The sequence below is a fragment of the Canis lupus genome, chromosome 2, assembly GCF_048164855.1.
Source record: "Canis lupus baileyi chromosome 2, mCanLup2.hap1, whole genome shotgun sequence".
Classification (NCBI taxonomy): Eukaryota; Metazoa; Chordata; class Mammalia; order Carnivora; family Canidae; genus Canis; species Canis lupus.
The window spans coordinates 60628313-60647893 of NC_132839.1; the positions used below are offsets into that span (position 1 = coordinate 60628313).

Consider the following 19581-nt stretch of genomic DNA (forward strand, 5'->3'; position numbering starts at 1 on the left):
AGCATGTGACAGATTTTAGCTCAGCACTTCTGTGTCAAACCAGTTTTTCCTCCAAAGTAGGAGTTAAATTTGCCATTAGGCAGAAATCCCTTCACACCTGCCCTCCTTCCCTGCAAGCAGCAGTTCAGCTGGGAAAGGGCAAGTCTTGCACAGATCCCGGTGGTGAAGGCCCAGTTGTCTGCACCAGATGTTGACGTCTGGGCTGAGGCCCGGCAAACCCTAGGCCCTGGACGGGAATGCGGTCACCAGGTCTGACCCCCCCAGTGGAGGCAAAGCACATCCCCATCTGCCTCTGCAGCCTCCCAGTGATGGTGGTTCCAGCTGGACAAGGGAAGGGCTGCACACACTCAGAGAAATTCACTTGAAAATTACTTTATATAGTTTCAGTTTCAAGGAGTTGCAGGAAGGTGAAAGGAGAGCCTCACAGCTACACAGATGAAAAGTGGAGCTCTGACCCCAGTTGGGTTTTCTCAGTGCACCACACTGCCTGCAGTTCTGGGGCAAGTTTTTGACCAAGAACTTGAGATTGCTTAAAGGAAAAGAAAAGAATATTTTGAAACGGTATAAATTAAAATTTTAATTTTAGGAATACTATCTATATCTGAAAATTACGAGTAAACTGCCCCACCTTCTTTATGCAGTGAATGAATTTAATAGCATTAACCTTCAATTGCAGAAGTACCTATTAGCAGAGACTAGAAGGTGGTATTTTCTCTGCTTTATGACAGATTGCTCATTTGACTCTGTGTGAATGAGGAATGGCAGGGCCTACGGTGCGGTGTAGACCCATGGGTAATCTTGCCCAGCTTCTGAGTGTGGGCAGGCCCTTGCCTGGTCGCCAACCCGAGGCGCTGTGGGACATCTGCCCCCAGCAGAGGCCAGGTCCTGGGCCAGCCTGTGGCAGGAGGGAAGCTAACATCTGAGCGCGCATCTAGTGTCAAGCACTTCGCTTCAAGATGTGAGTGTAGAATGGAAAAGCTAAGTCACGCTTAGTGGAGGTGGGTCTCCTCCACCCAAGGACACAAAATAGCTTCTAGAAAGTAGGAAAATAAACATAGTAGGGCTTTAATCCTCTTAAATAAAATTTAAAAATTAAACATTAACATTTAAAGTATACCAAGCGAGCAGTCCTCGGATTTTGAGAAAGTCCATCTTATAAGGGAAAATACCTTCAGGTCTCCAGTAAGTAGCTAATAGAGATCTGAAAATTTCTACAAATGGATGAACAACAGGGCAAAAAAGATTTTCTCAAATTCAGTAACCAGCAAAATAAGGCGGTTGAGACCTGTTGAGATGCATGTGCTCACTCCCGGTCTCCTGGGGGAGCTGGGGCTTGGGCATTTCAGCAGCTGGAACAGTAATGAACTATAACTGAACTAACACGTGTTCTTCAGCAGGGGCATCAAGAAGCTTTTCTGGGCGGGAAGGAACGTGCTTAGGGTCTCACCTTCCCTTCAATGAACGAAGGTATGGGCTGAGCACCCAGGACCCTGTGTGCCAGGGTGCCGGAGGGCCTGGTGAGGCTGGGTGGCCGGCCAGCCAAACAGCAGGGTTCCCGAAGGTGTTTTATTTGTTCATGGGATTTGGACACCACCAGGCTTTAAGCAGCTGGAGCTTTATCCTTGACACCCACAGTCCAGTAGTGACCCGCCGGCCTGTTCTCTAAGCGTGCGCAGCTATTAAAGGTGTATTAGAAATCAATGAACAGACTCCCAAATTAAAGTTCATGAACACATCTGCGCAACCGGCTTAATTTTCTGTTTAGCCACTGGTTACTAAAGCTTTCCAACAAGGTTTGGGAAAGGGTCAAAAGTACTCATAGAGAAAATGAACCAGGCTTTCAAGAGTGACAGCAAGTGATTACAAAAACCCCATGGAAGCCCTTCAGAGGCAGCTAAGCCTCCTTCACCACCCCCACCAGGGCAGGTCTTAGAGTGCGCCCATGCAGCTTGTACCCCACTTTGCTGACCAGTGCCACCGTGCCTGGCTCCTTCCCTTCCACCGGTGTGTGGAACAGGGCCTCGTGCTCGTAGGGATCGAACCTGGCCCCTACGGGGTTCAGCCGGAGTAAGCCATGCTTTGTGAACACCTTCTGGATCTGGACCTCGGTCATTACGAGCCCCTCGTAGAGGTTCTTCAGGTGAGGATTGTCGTCTTTAACCTCTTCCTTTGGGACACTCTGTGTTGCTTTCTCCAAGATGTCCGCGACCTCCAGCAAGTCCTTGCAGAAGCCCTGGATGCCTAAACAAAGTGAAGATACCATCATTCGCATTCCCTATCACCGTCAGGGGGACTAGAAAGCTCTAACACCCTGCCGACCTCATGCACAAACTATTGAAAAATAACATTTCAAACTATTCATCTGTCCTCAAATTTCAAAGGTTTAAAAAAAAAAAAAAAAAAACCTACCATAAAGCCCAAAAAAGAGATCTTTTCTGGGTTTAGACAACAGCTAATTAAGAACGAAGACAAACAGCTCCCAAAGGGCAGAACCATCTCGCCATCAATCCTGGCCCAGGTGAGGACACAACACCTTAGCCACAGGACACCTCACCCCCAAGGACATGATGCCGAGGGAGGGGCAGCTGCCCTGCCAGCACTGTGGGGTCCAAGTTCCCAGGACACACCGAAGCCTTAACCCTAACCTAACCGGAAATCATTTATGAGAAGTCAAACTTCAAGGCAGTGTATTGTATCAAATTGCTTGTGGTTTCAAGAAAAGGCTATAAGGGATGTCTGAGTGGCTCAGTGGCTGAGAGTCTACCTTTGGCTCAGGGCGTGATCCCGGGTCGGGGGATGGAGTCCCACATCGGGCTCCCTATGGGGAGCCTGCTTCTCCCTCTCCTTCATGTCTCTCATGAATAAATAAAAAAAAATTTAAAGACTACAGATGCTAAATGGAAATCAGGGGTGACCGGGGGCTCCAAGTGGGCATCTGCTTCAGCCAGGCCAAGACCGGGCACAACTGCATCACCTCACACTCAACTCTGCAGGAGGCAATGCCAGTGTACAACTTTCTTGTCACAATACTTTCCCCTCCTGCTTTAAAATGAAACCGGAAAATGTCTGCTTATCTGATAAAATCATGGGCGTCTATCATGGATCAAGCGTGTACCAGTTCTCAGGATGGTCTGCCCTCATGGAATGTATGGTCTGAGATAGGCATCAAATAATCACACGAATAGACGCAATTACAAATCCCACCTCCACGAAGGAGCATTCCTCAGGGCTGAGGAAAGATTATACCAAGGAACTTAATCATTTAGACTTAGAGACTCAGAGAAGTCTGTGAACCAAGGCCTGAAGAGTTATCGAAACATTCAAGGACTAAAGGACAGTCAGTGCACAGGAAGAGGCAGACTCAGAGTAGCTGAAGGTTCCAGGTGGAGTAGCAGAATGTGTGGACGTGGTGTGGTCACACTGTGCGGGCATACCTCACAAACACTGCAGTTCTAGCTGCAGACACCCCAACACAACAAGTATCTCATAGAGGGAGTCAAATGAATTTTTTGGTTTCTCAGTACATACAGAAGTTATGTTTATGCCATAGACTATTAAGTGTGCGGTAGGTAGTATGATGTATAAAAAAATCACACATACCTTAAAAATATCTTTTTGCTTAAAAAATGTTGATTATCATTTGAGCTCTCAGTGAGGTATGACCACAGAACATAACAAATATGGTAATAATGAAAAGCTAAACTACTGTGAGAATCACCAAAATGTGACACAGAGACACGAAATGAGCAGACATTAGTGGAAAAAATGCTTGGTCAACACAGGGTTGCAACAAACCTTTGATCTGTAAAAACTGCATTATCCATGAAGCACAGTAAAGTGAGGTAAGGCTGTATTCCAAAATCACTTTGGCTTGGAGTGTGGCAGGGTGAGTACTGACGCCGCCTGGGATCAGAGTAATGGCAGTGGAGGAAGTGGACAAATGGGGGGCCAGCCACTCAGGGCTTGTGGGATTGGGGAAATACGAGGATGAGGGACAGGAACTGGTCACCTCAGATTCCTGCCCTAAGTAAGCTCCAGGAAAGAGGACACTATCCTCTACTAAAATAAGGAAGAAAAGCAGACAGAGGGAAAGTTAAAATACCCACAAGACATCCAGGGGAAGACAATGGGTAAACGACAGGACACATGGGACTAGAACTCACTAGAAATGTCGGAGCCTCAACCTGTGTGTGGGTCTGATAGAGGGCAGGCTGGGAGCATGTCGAGAGGAAGGGAGGCCTGGCCCCGCTCCCCAAAGGACCCAGACATCTAGAGGCCAAGCCAACAGGAAGCCAACGAATGGCATTTCCAGAAAGAGGAATAAGAAGTATTTCCAGAAGAAACTCATTACATGCTAAATGTGGCAGCACGAGACTGGATCTTGGTTCTCATGTGTCTGTACTTGTGCGTCTGTCCTTGGGCAAGTCTGTGACATGTTGCTGTGAGCCTGAGGGGCTTCTTCAATAACGTGGGAGAATGGTGCCTGCCGGTTCGAGCAGACGGTTCCATGAGGACTCAGACTGCACCTTTACATTTAACTGACACACCACAGGCGTGGTGTCGAGAGCCCTGGCCTCAGCATGGCTACCGCCACTCCCCAGCTTTGTGATGAGCGGCAAGTCATTTAAGCCTCAATGGTCTCAAACGTAGAATGGGAAGGACGGTGACAAAAGTGTCCAAATACTGACATTGCTGACAGCATCTTAGATCTTTTTAACATGTTACTGCTAAGTGAGCTACGGAAATGACCATCAGTGAGGCTGACCTGCTGAGATGATCTGCAGCCTCAGATACCCTCAGATTAACCCAGGTCTTCACGTGGAAGAGCGACACACACTCTTCACTGAAGGAATTACACTTATAATTCTAGAGGCAGGTCACAGCTGTAAAGACCCACCTTGACTGGAGGGAACACACCCAGTAGCCTCCCCACCTTCCCACCTGGCTGATTCTGTGGTTCCACATCCACAGAGGTACCCCGCCCACGTTCCCTGCCCCTATTTTTCTAGGATCAATATCAGATAGTGTGTCTAAAGTTACCATATAATTTTGCCTCCTCCACTAATTTTTGGCTCCTCTGCCTCAGGTTTTCAGTGTCTGCCAAAGCTCGCTTGTATTTCTCCTAAAAAAGGGGCAAAGAAGAAATTTACATGAATAAAGCATGGCACAAAGAAAGCAAATGTGAGAGGAACAAATTCCAAGTCCAAGTAACATCCGTTATGATATATGACATCTTAGTCTTCAGGCAGCACAGCTTACTGAGAAGCAAGCAGTTTTGCTGTGTCGCTATTTCCAATGAGGGGGGAGTAGGGGTTGAGGGGTCACTTCCTTGTGTAGCCTGCAGTGACCAGCTGGGTAGGGATATCATGGTTCTGACAGTCTCACTGGCCCGTGGATGGACCACTTACTCCCACAGAATTTTCAAGTTCAGGGAATCCGAGAATGCTGGTCGGGGTGGCTGCACCCAGATCCCACGCCTCCAGGAGAGGTTCAGGAGAACCACCAGCCCACAGAAGACATAAAACCCCATCTGTGAGCCGCTGGTATTCTGACTGTTGCCCAAAGGCTGCGTCCCAACACTGAGTGGGTAACAATCACCCAATGCTGGCACCGTCTCCACTTCTCACCAGTTTTCCTGTCATGCTGCTCACCTCCTGAGCACTTCTATCAGAATGCAGACCCACTGCTCCACGTCTCTGCCCTTCACCCGTCCTCCATCTGCAGGTGATTCTAGTGCAGTGGTGAAGAACAACGGTCCTGAGGCTCAAACCTGGGTTCTGCCACTCGGTAGCTAAACAACCTGGGGAATGTTACCTAACCTTTCTGTGCCTCAGTTTCCTTGTCTATAACCAGGGCTCTAACAGTTGACTCACAGTGAGGATTAATATCAATAAGGTGGTTAGAATAGGGCCAGCATAGTGTTTGATATGATCACTTTCAAATATTTAACTTGATTTGTGCCACCTATGCCTTTTCACGTAAAGTAATAACGCATCCTTCTAACTAGTTCACAAATCTCCTCCCCTCATGAGGGCACCACATAACCACACCTCTGGCCCCAATCCATCTTCCCCTAAGACCCAGCTTAAGTGCTGCAGTGCTCTTCACTTGTAAAGACTGTCTCAAGTCTCAATTCAATATTATCTAGGCAGCACGTGAAGACTCTCATGACAGAACCAAAGCCACATAGTTCTTAGAAAAATGACCAAACTCATCTGGCCAGAGGTCGTCTGAAGAACCTCCCCTGGAGTTCAAAAGATCACACTTCCCCACAAGAACCTGCGTGACCTTACCACGGTCTCCTTCAGCTGCTCTTCTAGCTTGACCTTCTCGTCCATGAGTGTCTTCTCTGTAGAGGGAGTATCTGTCTTCTGTTCATTTTGACCCACATCCTCTTCCAAGTTCCGGCCATTCTTCTGTTTTGTAGCTGTGCACAACAGCCGAGGAGATGGCCTAAACCAAGTCCACAACACTATGAATCAAGACTATGGGTTTTTTGCTAAAAAGTCAGATGTTTAATTTCAGGAATTTGAGATAATTTAAAACTACATGCTACTGACCTACGGGGGAGAATTTATCTTAGATCTAATAAAAGTAAATGGTACATTATGTACACAAGCAGCTAACTTACATAAAATCTTCTGTAATGTGTCTAAACTAGTATGTCAGTGTACCAAGGCCATAGTACTAACCTCTTCTTTCCATTCCACATACCTCCTCCTGAGAGATGGTCATGCAGAACCATCACATATTGATGGAGTAGCTACTATTAGAGATGAGGCCCAGTGCTGATGTTGATGACAAAGATGGGCTGGGCAGAGATCTCGCCCCTAGGGTACTTACTGTCAAAAAAGACATCTACAAAGTACTATAATTTTGGGTTTTAAAGTGATAAAAGAGGAACCATGCTTTGGGAGGCTCAGAGTAGCACGAAAGGCTTTGTACAGAGGTCCTCTGAAAGATGTGTATAAGGAGTCAGCTTTGGAGGCTGGAAAGCTGGGGGATGTACAGAGGGAAACAAAGAGCACTAAACCTAATACTGGAAGTGACTCAAGATGTTATCCAATCTGATCCCCACATGAAAAAGGTTACGTGGTTAAGTCCAAGGTCACAAAGTTATTAACGTATGACAGAATGGTTTTAAAACTCAGATTTCTTCTAAAAGTTCTTCTCAATTGCACATTTCAATCTGAAAACAAACTACAGTCGATTTTCTTCCCAGATTAAAGGAAACTGCCTCAAAGACTAGGAGAGCTATCAGTACAGAAAACGTGTACAAAGACATTTCTGGCAGCACTGGGCAGCAACAAGCTGGGGGCACCGGACTGCACTGTGCTTCCACAGTCTGGAATGCAGTGCGGCTGCCAAAGTGGGCGTCAAGCTATCGTCTCTGTGATTCGCTCCAGGTGTGCTGTGCAGTCAACAATGCGATTCAGGAAAAGGGACAAAACACGAAGCCACTTCTGAAAGGGCGAACCAGAAGTCCTGTGTATGCAGACCCGTGTCTTGGGCCTGGAGAAGAACCCAAGGATCCACCAGTCGGTCACTACCGGGCTGGAACGCAGGAACCTCTCTACCATATTCTGTGATTTAAAAAAGCTAATAACTTGACCGTGGTGCGATGCGGGGTGTGGCGTCACAGCCGGCACAGCCATCCCGCCCGCGGAGGCGCCGGGAGCAGTGGGGTAGGGACGCAGCAGGGCGGGCTCGGACAGGGAGACTGAGTCAGAGAGCCCGCCAGCCCCTCCTGGGAGCTCACTCCCCGACGTGAGCCCCTTGCCACAGTACTCGCTGTCAAGGCCAGAAACTAACCCTACCTCGGCGACGCTTTCCTGGCGATTAGCTCAGATAACAAAACCACGAGTTACGTGGCCAAAAATAAAAGCCTCTCCCCCAGGCACCCGGGCGGTCACGGCCCTCCGGGTTACCGCGTCTCACCCCCCGCCGGGTGTCCCGCCCACGCGGGTGCGCTCCCCCGGCCCAGGGTGCCGAAGCCCCGCCGCACACCTCACGGGGCAGGCAGGAGGGCACCGGCCGCCGAGCCTCCGCGGCGCAGGGGAACGAGCCCGAGCGCCCCCCGCGGCCCCCGCGCGCGACCTGGCCTTGGAGGGTCGAGCGGGGTGCGAGGGGCCGCCACGCGGGCGGGTGGGCGCCGGAGGCCCCGGCCGAGGGGCAGGCGCCGGGGGGGGGCGGCTCGCTCGTGCCGACGACGCCCGCTCCCGGGCCCACGCGGCGCAGGGCCCCGCCCGAGGAGGAGCCGCCCTGGGGACCGCGCCTCTCCTGGGTCACAGGCAGCCGGGCGCCCCTCACCTGAGACACAGCGCCAAAGCCGGGACGCCGTGCCGCGCCAGCCTCACGCACCGAGCCGCCATGACTGTCGTCGCCGCCGTCGGCACTGCGCACGCACCGGGCATGCGCGGAGGCCTCTGGCTCGCCCCCTCGAGGGCCTGGCCACTCGCGCAGACCCGTGTCTCCTTCCCCGCCCAACCGCGTGTCTCCAGCCATTCCGGAGCCGCTTCCCCTTTGATGGACAGACGGTGCTACCCAATAATTGTGGGTCACTGCACAGCTCTCCCTCGCCCCGCCCCCTCGCCGCCCTGGTGGGCGGGGCCTGGGGCTTCCGGAGCCCCAGAAGGTGAGGAGGTGAAAGGTCAAGGGAACTGTGGGAGGAGACGCTCGCGGGCGGGGCGCGGTCAGGGTGCGACCAATGGGGGAGAAGCGTGGGGGGGCGGGGCGCCGGAAGTGCGGCGCTGGGCGCGCGAGACTCGGTTTGCGCGACTCCTCGGCATTTCCGCCGCCTGCGCTGCGGGAGCGGGCCGGGGCGGGGGCGGCGGGGGGGGCGCGGGGGCGCAGCGGGGTGCCCTGGGTCCTGACGTTTTCATTCATCTGGCGACGCCATCTCCACAGGAGCCGCCCCTGGGCTGCTGCCCCGCCGAGGGGTCCCGGGCGCTCCGACTTGGCTCCTGCTCCAGCGCTGCCGGCCCGAAGTCCCGTCCGCCGGCGGGAGGGACGGCGGGAGCCCCTGCCGCGCACCCCGGGTCGGAGGGTCGGAGGGTCGGACGGAGGAACGGAGGGACGGAGGGACGGAGCCGTGGCCTCCCCCACTCCCGCAGGGTGGAAAGCTGGAGCCCGTGGTCCCGCCCAGGCGGAGGATCACATTCCCGAGGACCAAGCCTCTGCTCTTTGCCCGGCTCTCATTAAAATCCTTGAAAATGTCGAGCCAACACCTACTCTGTGCCGAGTCTGTGCCCGCTGCAGGGACAGGCGAGCAGCCAGATCCAGGAGGTGGGCTGCTGTGTGGAACGATGACCCGGCTTGTGGATTGATTAAGGGGCTGGAGGAGAAGGAAGGAAGTGAGCCGGTGGACAATAGACGCTTGAAGACATGATTAAATGGGTGCCTGGACCTTATTTGGATCATGATAGAGCAAACCAACGGTACAAAAGATATTTGTGACAAAGTGAGATGCGAACACGAACAGTATTAGTAAGGAGTCACGTTAAGGAGAGAGGGTGGCCCGGTGGTTTAGAGATGCAAACAGGAGTATTTGTACTATATTGCCACCGTGTTTAGGATTGGCTTGATAAATACTCTCGTAAAAACAAAAACAGGGTAGGAGAAACTCAGCGGCAAAATGTTGATAGTTGAGGCTGGATGGTGAATACCATCTGAGTCATAACTCTTCTTTCGTATATTGGAAATTTCCTCTAATAAAATGTAACAATGATGTCATATTTCTCACTGGCTGTGACATTGGGCAAGCCACTTAATTGCCCTTGGCCTCAGTCCTGGATCCGCTCACCTGTAGAACGGTGATCATATTTATTGTGAAGTTTAATTTTTTAGAAGATTTTGCGTATTCATGAGAGACACAGAGAAAGAGAGGCAGAGACCGGCCGCGGGAGAAGCAGGCTCCCTCTTGGGAGCCCAGTGCAGGACTCGGGCCCCAGGACCCCGGGATCACGCCCTGAGCTGAAGGCGGACGCTCGATCACTGAGCCACCCAGGCGTCCTATGTTGTGAAGTTTAAAAGAGACAAATATTCATTTCCTAACCTCTTTGGGCTCAGAGGGAATCAGATGGGCATCCCAAATAGCTTACAGTGCAGCATGAGGGCAATCAACAGAGAGTTATAGCCACTTGGTCCCGAGACAGAGACAAGCACGGGTCGTGGCAGTGTGATGCCACCCTGGGGACAGTTGGTGCAGGCCTGCCGGGAAGCCAAGCCCGGAGTCTGGGTCCTGCCCCTCGGAATCTCCCTCCACAGGGGCTGCCTGTGCTGCCACCTGGTGGCCATGTTTGGAACTGCTCCAAGAGGGAGCTGGGGTATTACATACAAAGATGGCCTTTTGCTACTGCTCTAGGGACCCAGCTCAGGTAGTTCCCTGAGGCCTTCATCAACTCAGTGCAGGTCCTCTCCACATGGCGAGGAGGCCGCTTCTCTGGGAAGAATCCTGGATCAGCCCACAGAACACACTTTCAGCAAAGGGCACAGGTGATCCGGGTGGGGATGTGGGAAAAACAAGCTAAATGGTGTATGGTGCCCCCAACAAGGAGGGGGTGACATTTAAGAAGGCGTCCTCAGGTGAGAGTTGTGCAGACAGATGGCTCAACAGCATGTGGCTGTGAGTGTGATCCTCACAATAGACGAGAGCTGGTGGGTGCCAGGCTCTGGGCAGAGGTCCTTTCAGATCAGCATACAATATGGTGATGAGGGGACAAAGCCCAGCCAGGTTAGGTGACTTCTTCAAGGTCATGAAGGCAGAAAAAGGCAGAGTTTTTTTTTTTTAAAGATATTTATTTATTTATTTATTTGAGACACAGAGAGAGAGAGAGAGAGAGGCAGAGACACAGGCAGAAGGAGAAGCAGGCTCCATGCAGGAAGCCCAACGCGGACTCCATCCCGGGACTCCAGGATCATGCCCTGAGCCAATGGCAGGCGCTAAACCGCTGAGCCACCCAGGGATCCCCAAGGCAGAGCTTTTGTATATTTCCCTCGACCAATCTCAACTTCCGTGTGGCCGTCAGATGTGAAGCCAGATCCTGCATCTGTCCACCCAGAGTGTTGGCTCCTGCCACAAACCGCATTATTACCATTGTCCCTGAGCAGGGACATGGATTTTCATCCTTTTGTCCAACTCTGAAATAAACCAATAAAAAGCATGGTCGGGGCATCTGAGTGGCTCAGTTGGTTGAACGTCTGACTCCTGATTTCTGCTCAGGTCATGATCTCACCGTCCTGAGATCAAGTTCTGCATTGGGTTCCATGCTGGTCATGGAGTCTGCTTGAGAGTCTCTCCCTCTCCGTCTGCCCTTCTCCCACTTTCTTTTTCCATCTCTAAAACGAAAATGGGCATAACAGGTGTGGTAGCCATCTAAAGATGGGCCCCAAGATACCCATCCTCTGGTTATCCCATCCAACACAAATTCTGATGCTGCTCTGAAGGCACTTTGCAGATGTAACAAAAGGTTCAAGCCAGTTGGCCTTCCTGGAGATTATCCAATGGGGTTGACCTTGGGGAGTCCTTTAAAAGTGGAGAGGTTCCTCCAGCAGGGGATGTCAGAGAGCTTCAGAGCGTGAGAACATGTTGGATGGCCTCTCCCACTTGGGAGCTGGAAGGGCTGTGTGAAAGTGAAGGCAGTGTGCAGCCTTGGGGGCAGAGGGTGGCCCTCGGCTGACTGTCAGCAAGGAACTGAAGATCTGCTGTTGCCCGGAGCTGGACTCCATGGGCAACCTGAAGGAACCCCCTGGGAGCCCTGCCTGCCGGCTCTTGATTCTGTGAGGCCTGGGGTGCACTAGGCCACCAAATAATCATGCAGGGTGGGCATTACCTTTATAGTCTGGGCTTTATTGGATTGTGTTTTGGATCTCAGCATGTGGAGTGGATCAGTCATAAGCCTTGCTCCCTTTTTCATCACCCAGGCTCATTCTTGGCCCACTTTTGATTGTTCCTTTGTTTTGGTGGCCAAATCCTTCGCCCCAAGGAAACCAGGGTTGGGAGACCTGTCAGGACGAGGGACCTGATTTCTGGAAGCAAATTGTCCACCACTTGTCCCTAGTATGCTGGATCCGAGTGGAAAGGATGTTCTGGGTAAGAAAATGCCACCAGAAGGGGCCACAGAGGTTCCCATTGAAATAACTGGGCACTTGGATGGCTCAGTGGTTGAGCATCTGCCTTTAGCTCAGGGCGTGATCCTGGGATCCTGGGATCGAGTCCCACATCAGGCTCCCTGCATGGAGCCTGCTTCTCCCTCTGCCGGTGTCTCTGCCTCTCTCTCTGTTTCTCATGAATAAATAAATAAATAATCTGAAAAAAGAAAAAAAAAAAAAAGCTTTCTGCAAAAAGCCGTAGCAGTTGCACAGAGAAGAAAGCTAATGCAACAGTAACTCAGCATGTTTTCTGAGAACATTGGACAGACAGCAGTTAGAACCAGCTGCTCCAGGTGTGGTCAGGGGCCCGCTGTGGGTGCAGGCTTCTCTTCCCCAGAGGTGGGGAGAGGGTGGCTTTGGCTTACCTGAAGGAAGGAGGGAGGAGGCAGCAAGCCCTTCAAATCCCAGGGAGAGCTTCTTACAAAGTCTGTGGACATGAGAGATTGTTTGAATCTAAGGCTGATTGAATTGTTCACCACAAGCCCCCTGCATTTGGAACCCTCCTGTGTGTTGGTTGAATTTATCATCAGCCAGAAAGAAATCAGAGCCACGAAAAGCACTGTGGGTGAGGATTGGCAGGACGGATGGTTTCTCATTAGAAAAATAACGGGGATTATTATAGAGGCAATGGAAGATGCAAATGGTGGGGTCACCTCGGTGCAGCAGCCTTCCCCCACCTTCTGCAGCTCTCTCGCATCCCTGGGAGGAAGCTGAGGGCCTGTGTTCTTTGTTTCCCCCCTGACCCTGAGCTAGGATTGATCACAAGCCCATGGGGTCTGTTCTCTCCGTGGTGGATCTCAGCAGCCTGTGGTTATAGGGCCTGGTGCTCAGTGTGACCCCACTGAGTGGATGTAAGCCCCAGGGCCCCTGGGAAATCTGAGCAGAAAAAGCTCACTGGTGACTAGATCAGAATGTCATCCCTTGTCATGAAATTAGAGCTGTGTCGTCACGCATTGGACCGCTTTTCCCTGAGGTGTGAAAACTCAGAAAACACCTTCTCCAAAGGGAGTTTGCAAAACTAAAGATCTTTTCCAGAAACAAAGCCAGTGATGCAAGGCCACAGGAAAGCAAACTGGGGCTTGGCCAGGCCTGTGACCCTGGGGAGAAGCCTATCCTCCTGCCAGTCCTCCGCCTGTCTGCCCACGCCATGAGCCACAAACAGCATCCTGAGAGCCCCACGTGGTGCCACAGACGGCCAGTGCTGAGCTTTGTTTCTGGAACAAGCAGCCTCTGGGTAGGAAGCAAACACACTTTGGTCCAGAACCTGCTTCTCAAAAATTGGGTTTCAAAAACACACATAATGTTTTATTTTTTTAAAGATTTATTCATGAGAGACACACAGAGAGAGAGAGGCAGAGACACAGGCAGAGGGAGAAGCAGGCTCCCTGCGGGGAGCCCGATGTGGGACTCCATCCCAGGACCCCGGGATCATGCCCTGAGCAGAAGGCAAATGTTCAACCCCTGAGCCACCCAGATGACCCACATGTAAAATGTTTTAAGGAGGTTTTGCAGGATGATTCTCTTTTGCTGCTGGTGGTGATGGTGGTGGTGTTGATGGCTGCGGGAAGGGAGCATCATTTGCCTGTTCTTTCCGAGGACCCACTATGTGCCAGGGTCCCCACGCGAGGAGACGGGTGTCTGGAGCCCCATGATCCTGCCCACCAGGCCTCGGGGGAAGGAAGGCGGGAGACCCTGGTCTGAGGGTCCGAGTCCCCGTTCCAGAGCCAAAATCCTGGAAGTCCTTTCTTCATTCATGAGGCATGTCCACACCTGTCCCCGCCGGAAGAGCCACGTACAGATAGGCCCCATGTGCCTAATTTGCTTTGAGCCGGGCTTCTGTCGCTTACCACTGACGGTTGTCCCCATAGTGCCTCCTGATGGTCACATCAGGGGCAGGCGCGGCTGTAACCCCCGTGGACAGAGGAGGGACCATGCCGAGTCCAGGGTGCAAGTGCCACCCTCTGGTGCTCTGGGCCTCATGCTCTTTCTAGCACCCACTGTTCCCTGTCTTGGTAAGTGCATCGAGGTCCCACAGTGTGGCTGCTTCACCATGATCTCGATGACAAGGCTAGAACCCAGGGCCAGAGCTTGAGCTGGAGCCGTGTCTGTGTATCTGTCTCTGTGTGTGTGCGCGCGTGTACATGCATGTGTGCTCTGGCTCTGGGAACCTCAGTCCCCGTGTTATTTCACTTTTCAGACCCAATGGACGTCTGACTCCCACTGTGACTTTTGCTGCTACTTTCCCCCTGTTTCCCCATCTGGGGGTTCATCCCAGCTGCGTCCAGACAGTGTGAGCGAGTCCTAACATCCGTTCAATGACAAGACTGTGCGCCTGCTGCAGGGAAACCCTCCAGCCTGCCCCCAAGCATGACGCTTGCTTGCATCAGGGGCTCTGGTCCCCCACCTCTGGGCAGGTCGGTGGGGTGGAGGCAGAGTGAGTGGGGCCGAGTAGAGAAGCCCAGGAAGGAGGCCAGATGCCAGGCCTCACCCTGCCCTCCAGAGAACTGTTGAGTTTCCACAGTTTCCATCTAGAAATCCATGGAGAGATGTTTTGGTTTCTACCAACTTATCAGACAATCAGGTAAGATCCAAGTGCCTAGGCCTAAAGACTTTTTTTAAAAATTTTTATTTATTTATGATAGTCACAGAGAGAGAGAGAGAGAGAGGCAGAGACACAGGCAGAGGGAGAAGCAGGCTCCATGCACCGGGAGCCCGATGTGGGACTCAATCCCGGGTCTCCAGGATCGCGCCCTGGGCCAAAGGCAGGCGCCAAACCACTGCGCCACCCAGGGATCCCCGCCTAAAGACTTTTGAACATTAAAGGTATCTGGGATGAGAAATTGCACTCCTAGGTGTTCACCTGAAGGCACTGAGAGTAGGAACTCAGAGACATTTGTCATGTTTGTGACAGTACTGTTCCCAGTAGCTGAGAGGTGGAAGAGGCACCAGGCCCTTGGATGGAGGTACAGAAACGCAGTGTGGCCCATCCGTGCGATGCGATGTTATTTAGCCTTAATGAGGAAGAAGATTCCGACACCTGCCATAACATAGTTGAAACTGGACAACATTGTGCTCAGCGAAAGCAAGCCAGGCAATAAAAGGACTAATATTATGTGATTCCACTTGTAGGGAATACCCCGAATAGGCAAGTCTGTAGAGACAGGAGTAGCGGTTACGAGGGGCTCAGGAGGGGACGGGGGAGCGAGTGTGTCATGGGGACAGAGTTTCTGTTTGGAAAGTTCTGGAGATGGATGGGGTGATGGCTACACAACAAAGTAAATGTACGTAAAGTAACTGAGCTGTACTCTAAAAAGTGGCTAAAATGGCTAATTTTAAGTTGTATAAATTTTGCCGCAATTTAAAAAATAATGTAAAAAAAATAAAAAACCTGATACGGGTTTGGAAACATTTTGCCAGAAGTGGGAATGGACATGCTTAGGGAAACCCTGACAGAGAATCAGGAATGGAAGGGCGTCGCACCTGCTCGAAGCCTCTTGCTTTGGGCAGGTCCTCTGCATCGTCATCGTCAAACATGCAAGACCAATAAATTACCTACTTCTCACAAAAACAAGATTGATCCATGTTATGGCCCATTTACATTGTAAATCTACAATGGATGAGAAAATACAAACAAAACTACCAGGTCCAGAACCTTATAAATTGTGCCCTCTCAAAATTTAAATGTTGAGGTCTTAACCCCCAGGACCTCAGAATGTGACCTGATTTGGAGACAAGGTCTTTGCGGGGTCATCAAGTTAAAATGAGGCCACCAGGCTGGGCCCCAGTCCAACACAGTAGGTGTCCTTATAGAAAGGGGACATGTGGGGGCACCTGGGTGGCTCAGTGGTTGAGCGTCTGTCTTTGGCCCAGGGCATGATCCCGGAGTCCTGGGATTGAGTCCTGCATCAGGCTCCCTGTAGGGAGCCTGCTTCTCTCTCTGTCTGTGTCTCTGCCTCTCTCTCTGGGTCTCTCATGAGTAAATAAATAAATAAAATCTTAGGGAAAAAAAAAAAAAGAAAGGGGACATGTGGACACAGGGAGAGCACTGTGTGAGGATGGATGCGGAGATGGGCAGCATGTCTGTGGCCAGGGAGAGTGAAGGAGGCCCGCAAACCCCAGAAGCAGAGTGGTGGAGAGGCCGGGAACAGATCCTCCCTCAAGGCCCCAGGAGGAGCCAAGCCTGCCCACCTTCAGCCTCCAGCATTGTGAGACCAGGAGATCCTATGGTTAGAGCCAGCCAGTTTGTGGTCCTTTGTCACCTTCCTAGGAAACTCAGATGCTCGGCTTCAAACAACAGAAATTATTTCTTGCTGCTACGTCTGCATCCAGATTTCCCATTTCTTTTAAGGCACCAGTCATATCAGAGTAGAGCCCGCTTGACTCCACTGGGGCTTTGTCCTATCTAATTACACCTGCAAAGTCTTCTTTCCCAAAAGGTCACATTGACAGGCACTGGGGCTTAGGACTTCAAAGTGTCTGTCGAGGGGATACCATGTAACCCACCACAATCTGCCCACCAAATGCATGCCCTTCTCATATGCAAAGTACATCTCCATCTCTATCCCACAGCCCCCCATCTCAACCCTTCTGGCACCTAAGTACCGTCAGATCAGACTCAGACCTTTACTCCTTTCGGTGTCTTGAGGTCTGGGCGGAGGACACGCTCAGGGAATGTTTGGTGGAGAATACAGAATTCCTGCTCCCATTCCAAGAGCCAACTTCTGTGCCACGCTCTGCCCCAGGGCAAAGTAGAACAGCCGCCACCACCACAAGCATTTACTGGCTCTTTCACCGGTCCCCGCCCACCTACGGGGACTGCTCTTGGGATCCTGCCTTGTGTCAATCAGAGGGAATCCTGAGGCTGGAAGGAAGTACTTGGCTTCTTCCATCAAGATGCTTATCTCACTGTTTTGTGATTGTTTACCTAAAACAACCTGAAAAATGTGCAAGGTTGCATTTTGTAAAACTGAAACTGTTTCTGCTGACTTTTGTTTCTTCTTGCAGAGACTTCATGTCGCTAGACAGAACTGAAGTGTTTTTCAGTCCAAGTCTGGGGTTTGGATACAAACTGAGCAAAAATTAAAAAAAAAAAAATCTGTAGGATCTGTAATGATGTCATCTTTCAGTCCTGGTAATTAGCACTTTCTCTCTTTTTTTTCCTGATCTGTTTAACTAGAGTCTGTAAATTCCATCCACCTTCTCAAAAGACTGGGTTTCGATTTTACAGATTTTTCTCTATATTGTTTTTTCTATGTCTATTTCATTGATTTCTGCTCTCATTATTATTTCTTTTCTGCTATTTACTTGGAGTTTCATTGGTTCTTCTATTTCCATTTAAGGGAGAAGATGAGGTCAATAATTTACCTTACCTTTTTCCTTAACTATATTTTCTTAGGCAGCTTTATTGAGATATGATTCACACACCACAACTCACTTTTTTAAGGTGTATCCTTCAGTGGTTTTCAGTATATTTACAGACGTGTACAACTATCACCACAATTAGTTCTAGAACATTTTTGTCACCACCAGAAGAAACCCTGTGCCCATTAGCGGTCACCCCCCTCCTTTCCACCCCTAGCTCCCGGCTACCTCCTATATAGATTTTCCTCTCTAGGACATTTCATATAAATGGAGTCATATACTATGCAGTCTTTTGCGACTGGTTTCCTTTATTTGGCAGAATGTTTTAAAGGTTCATCCATATGGTAGCACATGTCAGTACCTCATTCCTCTTTTTTTTTTTTTTAGTTTTTTATTTTTTATTTTTTATTTTAGAGGCAGAGAGAAAGAGCACAAGCAGGAGGGGCAGAGGGAGAGGAAGAGAGAGAATCTCAAGCATCCTCCCCTTGAGCGCAGAGCCCCATGTGGGGCTAAATTCTGTGACCCCAAGATCATGACCCGAGCTGAAACCAAGATTCAGATGCTTAACTGACTTCATCACCCAGGCACCCCAGCACTTCATTCTTTTTTTATGGCTGGGAATATTCCACTATATTCCATTGTATGGATCTAGTCCATTTGTTTATGCATTCACCACTCAGTGGACCTTTGGATTGTTTCTATGTTTTGCTACTATGAATCATGGTGCTATAAACATTCATGTACATATTTTTATGTGGACATATTTCCATTTTTATGGGGCACATCCCCGGGAGTGGAATTGCTGGGTCATATGGTAACTCTGTTTAACCATTGAGGCAGCACCAGATGACTTTCCAGAGCAGCTGTACCATTTTCCGTGCCCACCAGCAGTGCGGGAGGTTGCCCATTTCTCCACAGCCACGCCAACACTTGCCGCTACCTGACGTTTAGACTGCAGTCATTCTGGAGCTGCTCAGGTGCTGCCCAGGATGACAGTTTCAACAGCTGTTGATAAGCATCCACAGGCGAATGCTGTCTTTTTAGAGCTTATGGCATTGTCTCTTCCTGCTGGGCCTCCTCCTCTCTCTTCTCCCCATGACTGGTCTCACGGGGGTTCTTCCCCCTGCCCACCCTCGAGGATGCACTCACATCTCTTATCCTTTATCATGCGCTGTGAATGCCAACACGAGGCCAGGCCACTGTCTTTGGGGAACAGCTAAGGGAACAGGTGGTTCAAGTGCAGACTACCATCCCAGATGGTGGAAAGGGAGGAAACAGAAAGAGAAGGTTCTGGAAGGCGGAGCATGGAATGCATGCAGGGCAGCTGTTGGGGGAGCCAGTGAGAAGAGGGGCTTGGAGGGTAGATGTTAGCTTCTGCCTCTGCAGGATATTCTCTCAGAAGGGGCAACGTTCTGGGTGGGAGGAAGCATGGCTTCCAGTGTCTCCTCTGCCACTGGTTTGCAGGGTGACACTCTCTTGACTCTCTGGGACCCAGTCCCTGTCTGTGAAAAGGGATGAGGACAGCCTGCTGAGACTTCACACAGTTGCTGTGGTTCATTCATTTGCTCATGTACTGAGCCATTTCGGGACCCGGGGGTGGGGTGGGGTGGGTGTCAGACAGGAGGAGGGATGCCAGGTCTCAGTCTGTGGTAAGTAGCTATAGTTATTGGTTGATGTAGGGCCTTTCAAGTCAAGCTTGCACCATGAAGGACCTGTGGGTAGAAGGGAGGGGTTTGGGACCCACATAAAGAACGTGATCACCAGAGGTAGTGAGCTTGCTGTCAGTGGAGGAAATCAGGCAACTGCTGGCTGACCTAGCAATTACAATGAAAGGTGATGCGTAATGTGGTGAGGATGCGGAGGAAAGGCCCAGAGGGTGAGGGCAAAGTGACAAGGAGGTCACTCAGATCAGACTTTAATCCTAGCCCAAAGTAATGGGGATCTGGGAAGCCACTTGGGTAGAACTTCCGAGTCATCAGGATGGCAGGTGGATTTTGCAGGTGTGGCAGCAGCTGTCTGCAGGCCCCTGGAGGGAGAGGAGCCTGCCTTCAGGCTGAAGGGAACCCCAGG

General features: G+C 50.9%; 1 protein-coding gene across 1 annotated transcript; it reads right to left on the reverse strand.

Moving 5' to 3' along the window:
* Positions 1-1041: 1041 nt before the first annotated feature.
* Positions 1042-8468, reverse strand: GRPEL1 (GrpE like 1, mitochondrial). The gene is made up of 4 exons (XM_072802899.1): positions 8311-8468; positions 6294-6453; positions 5041-5122; positions 1042-2241 (listed from the first exon to the last, which is right to left on the reverse strand). Exons 1-4 carry the CDS (start codon positions 8412-8414, stop codon positions 1895-1897), a joined length of 693 nt encoding a protein of 230 aa, XP_072659000.1. The 5' UTR covers positions 8415-8468; the 3' UTR covers positions 1042-1894.
* Positions 8469-19581: the final 11113 nt, after the last annotated feature.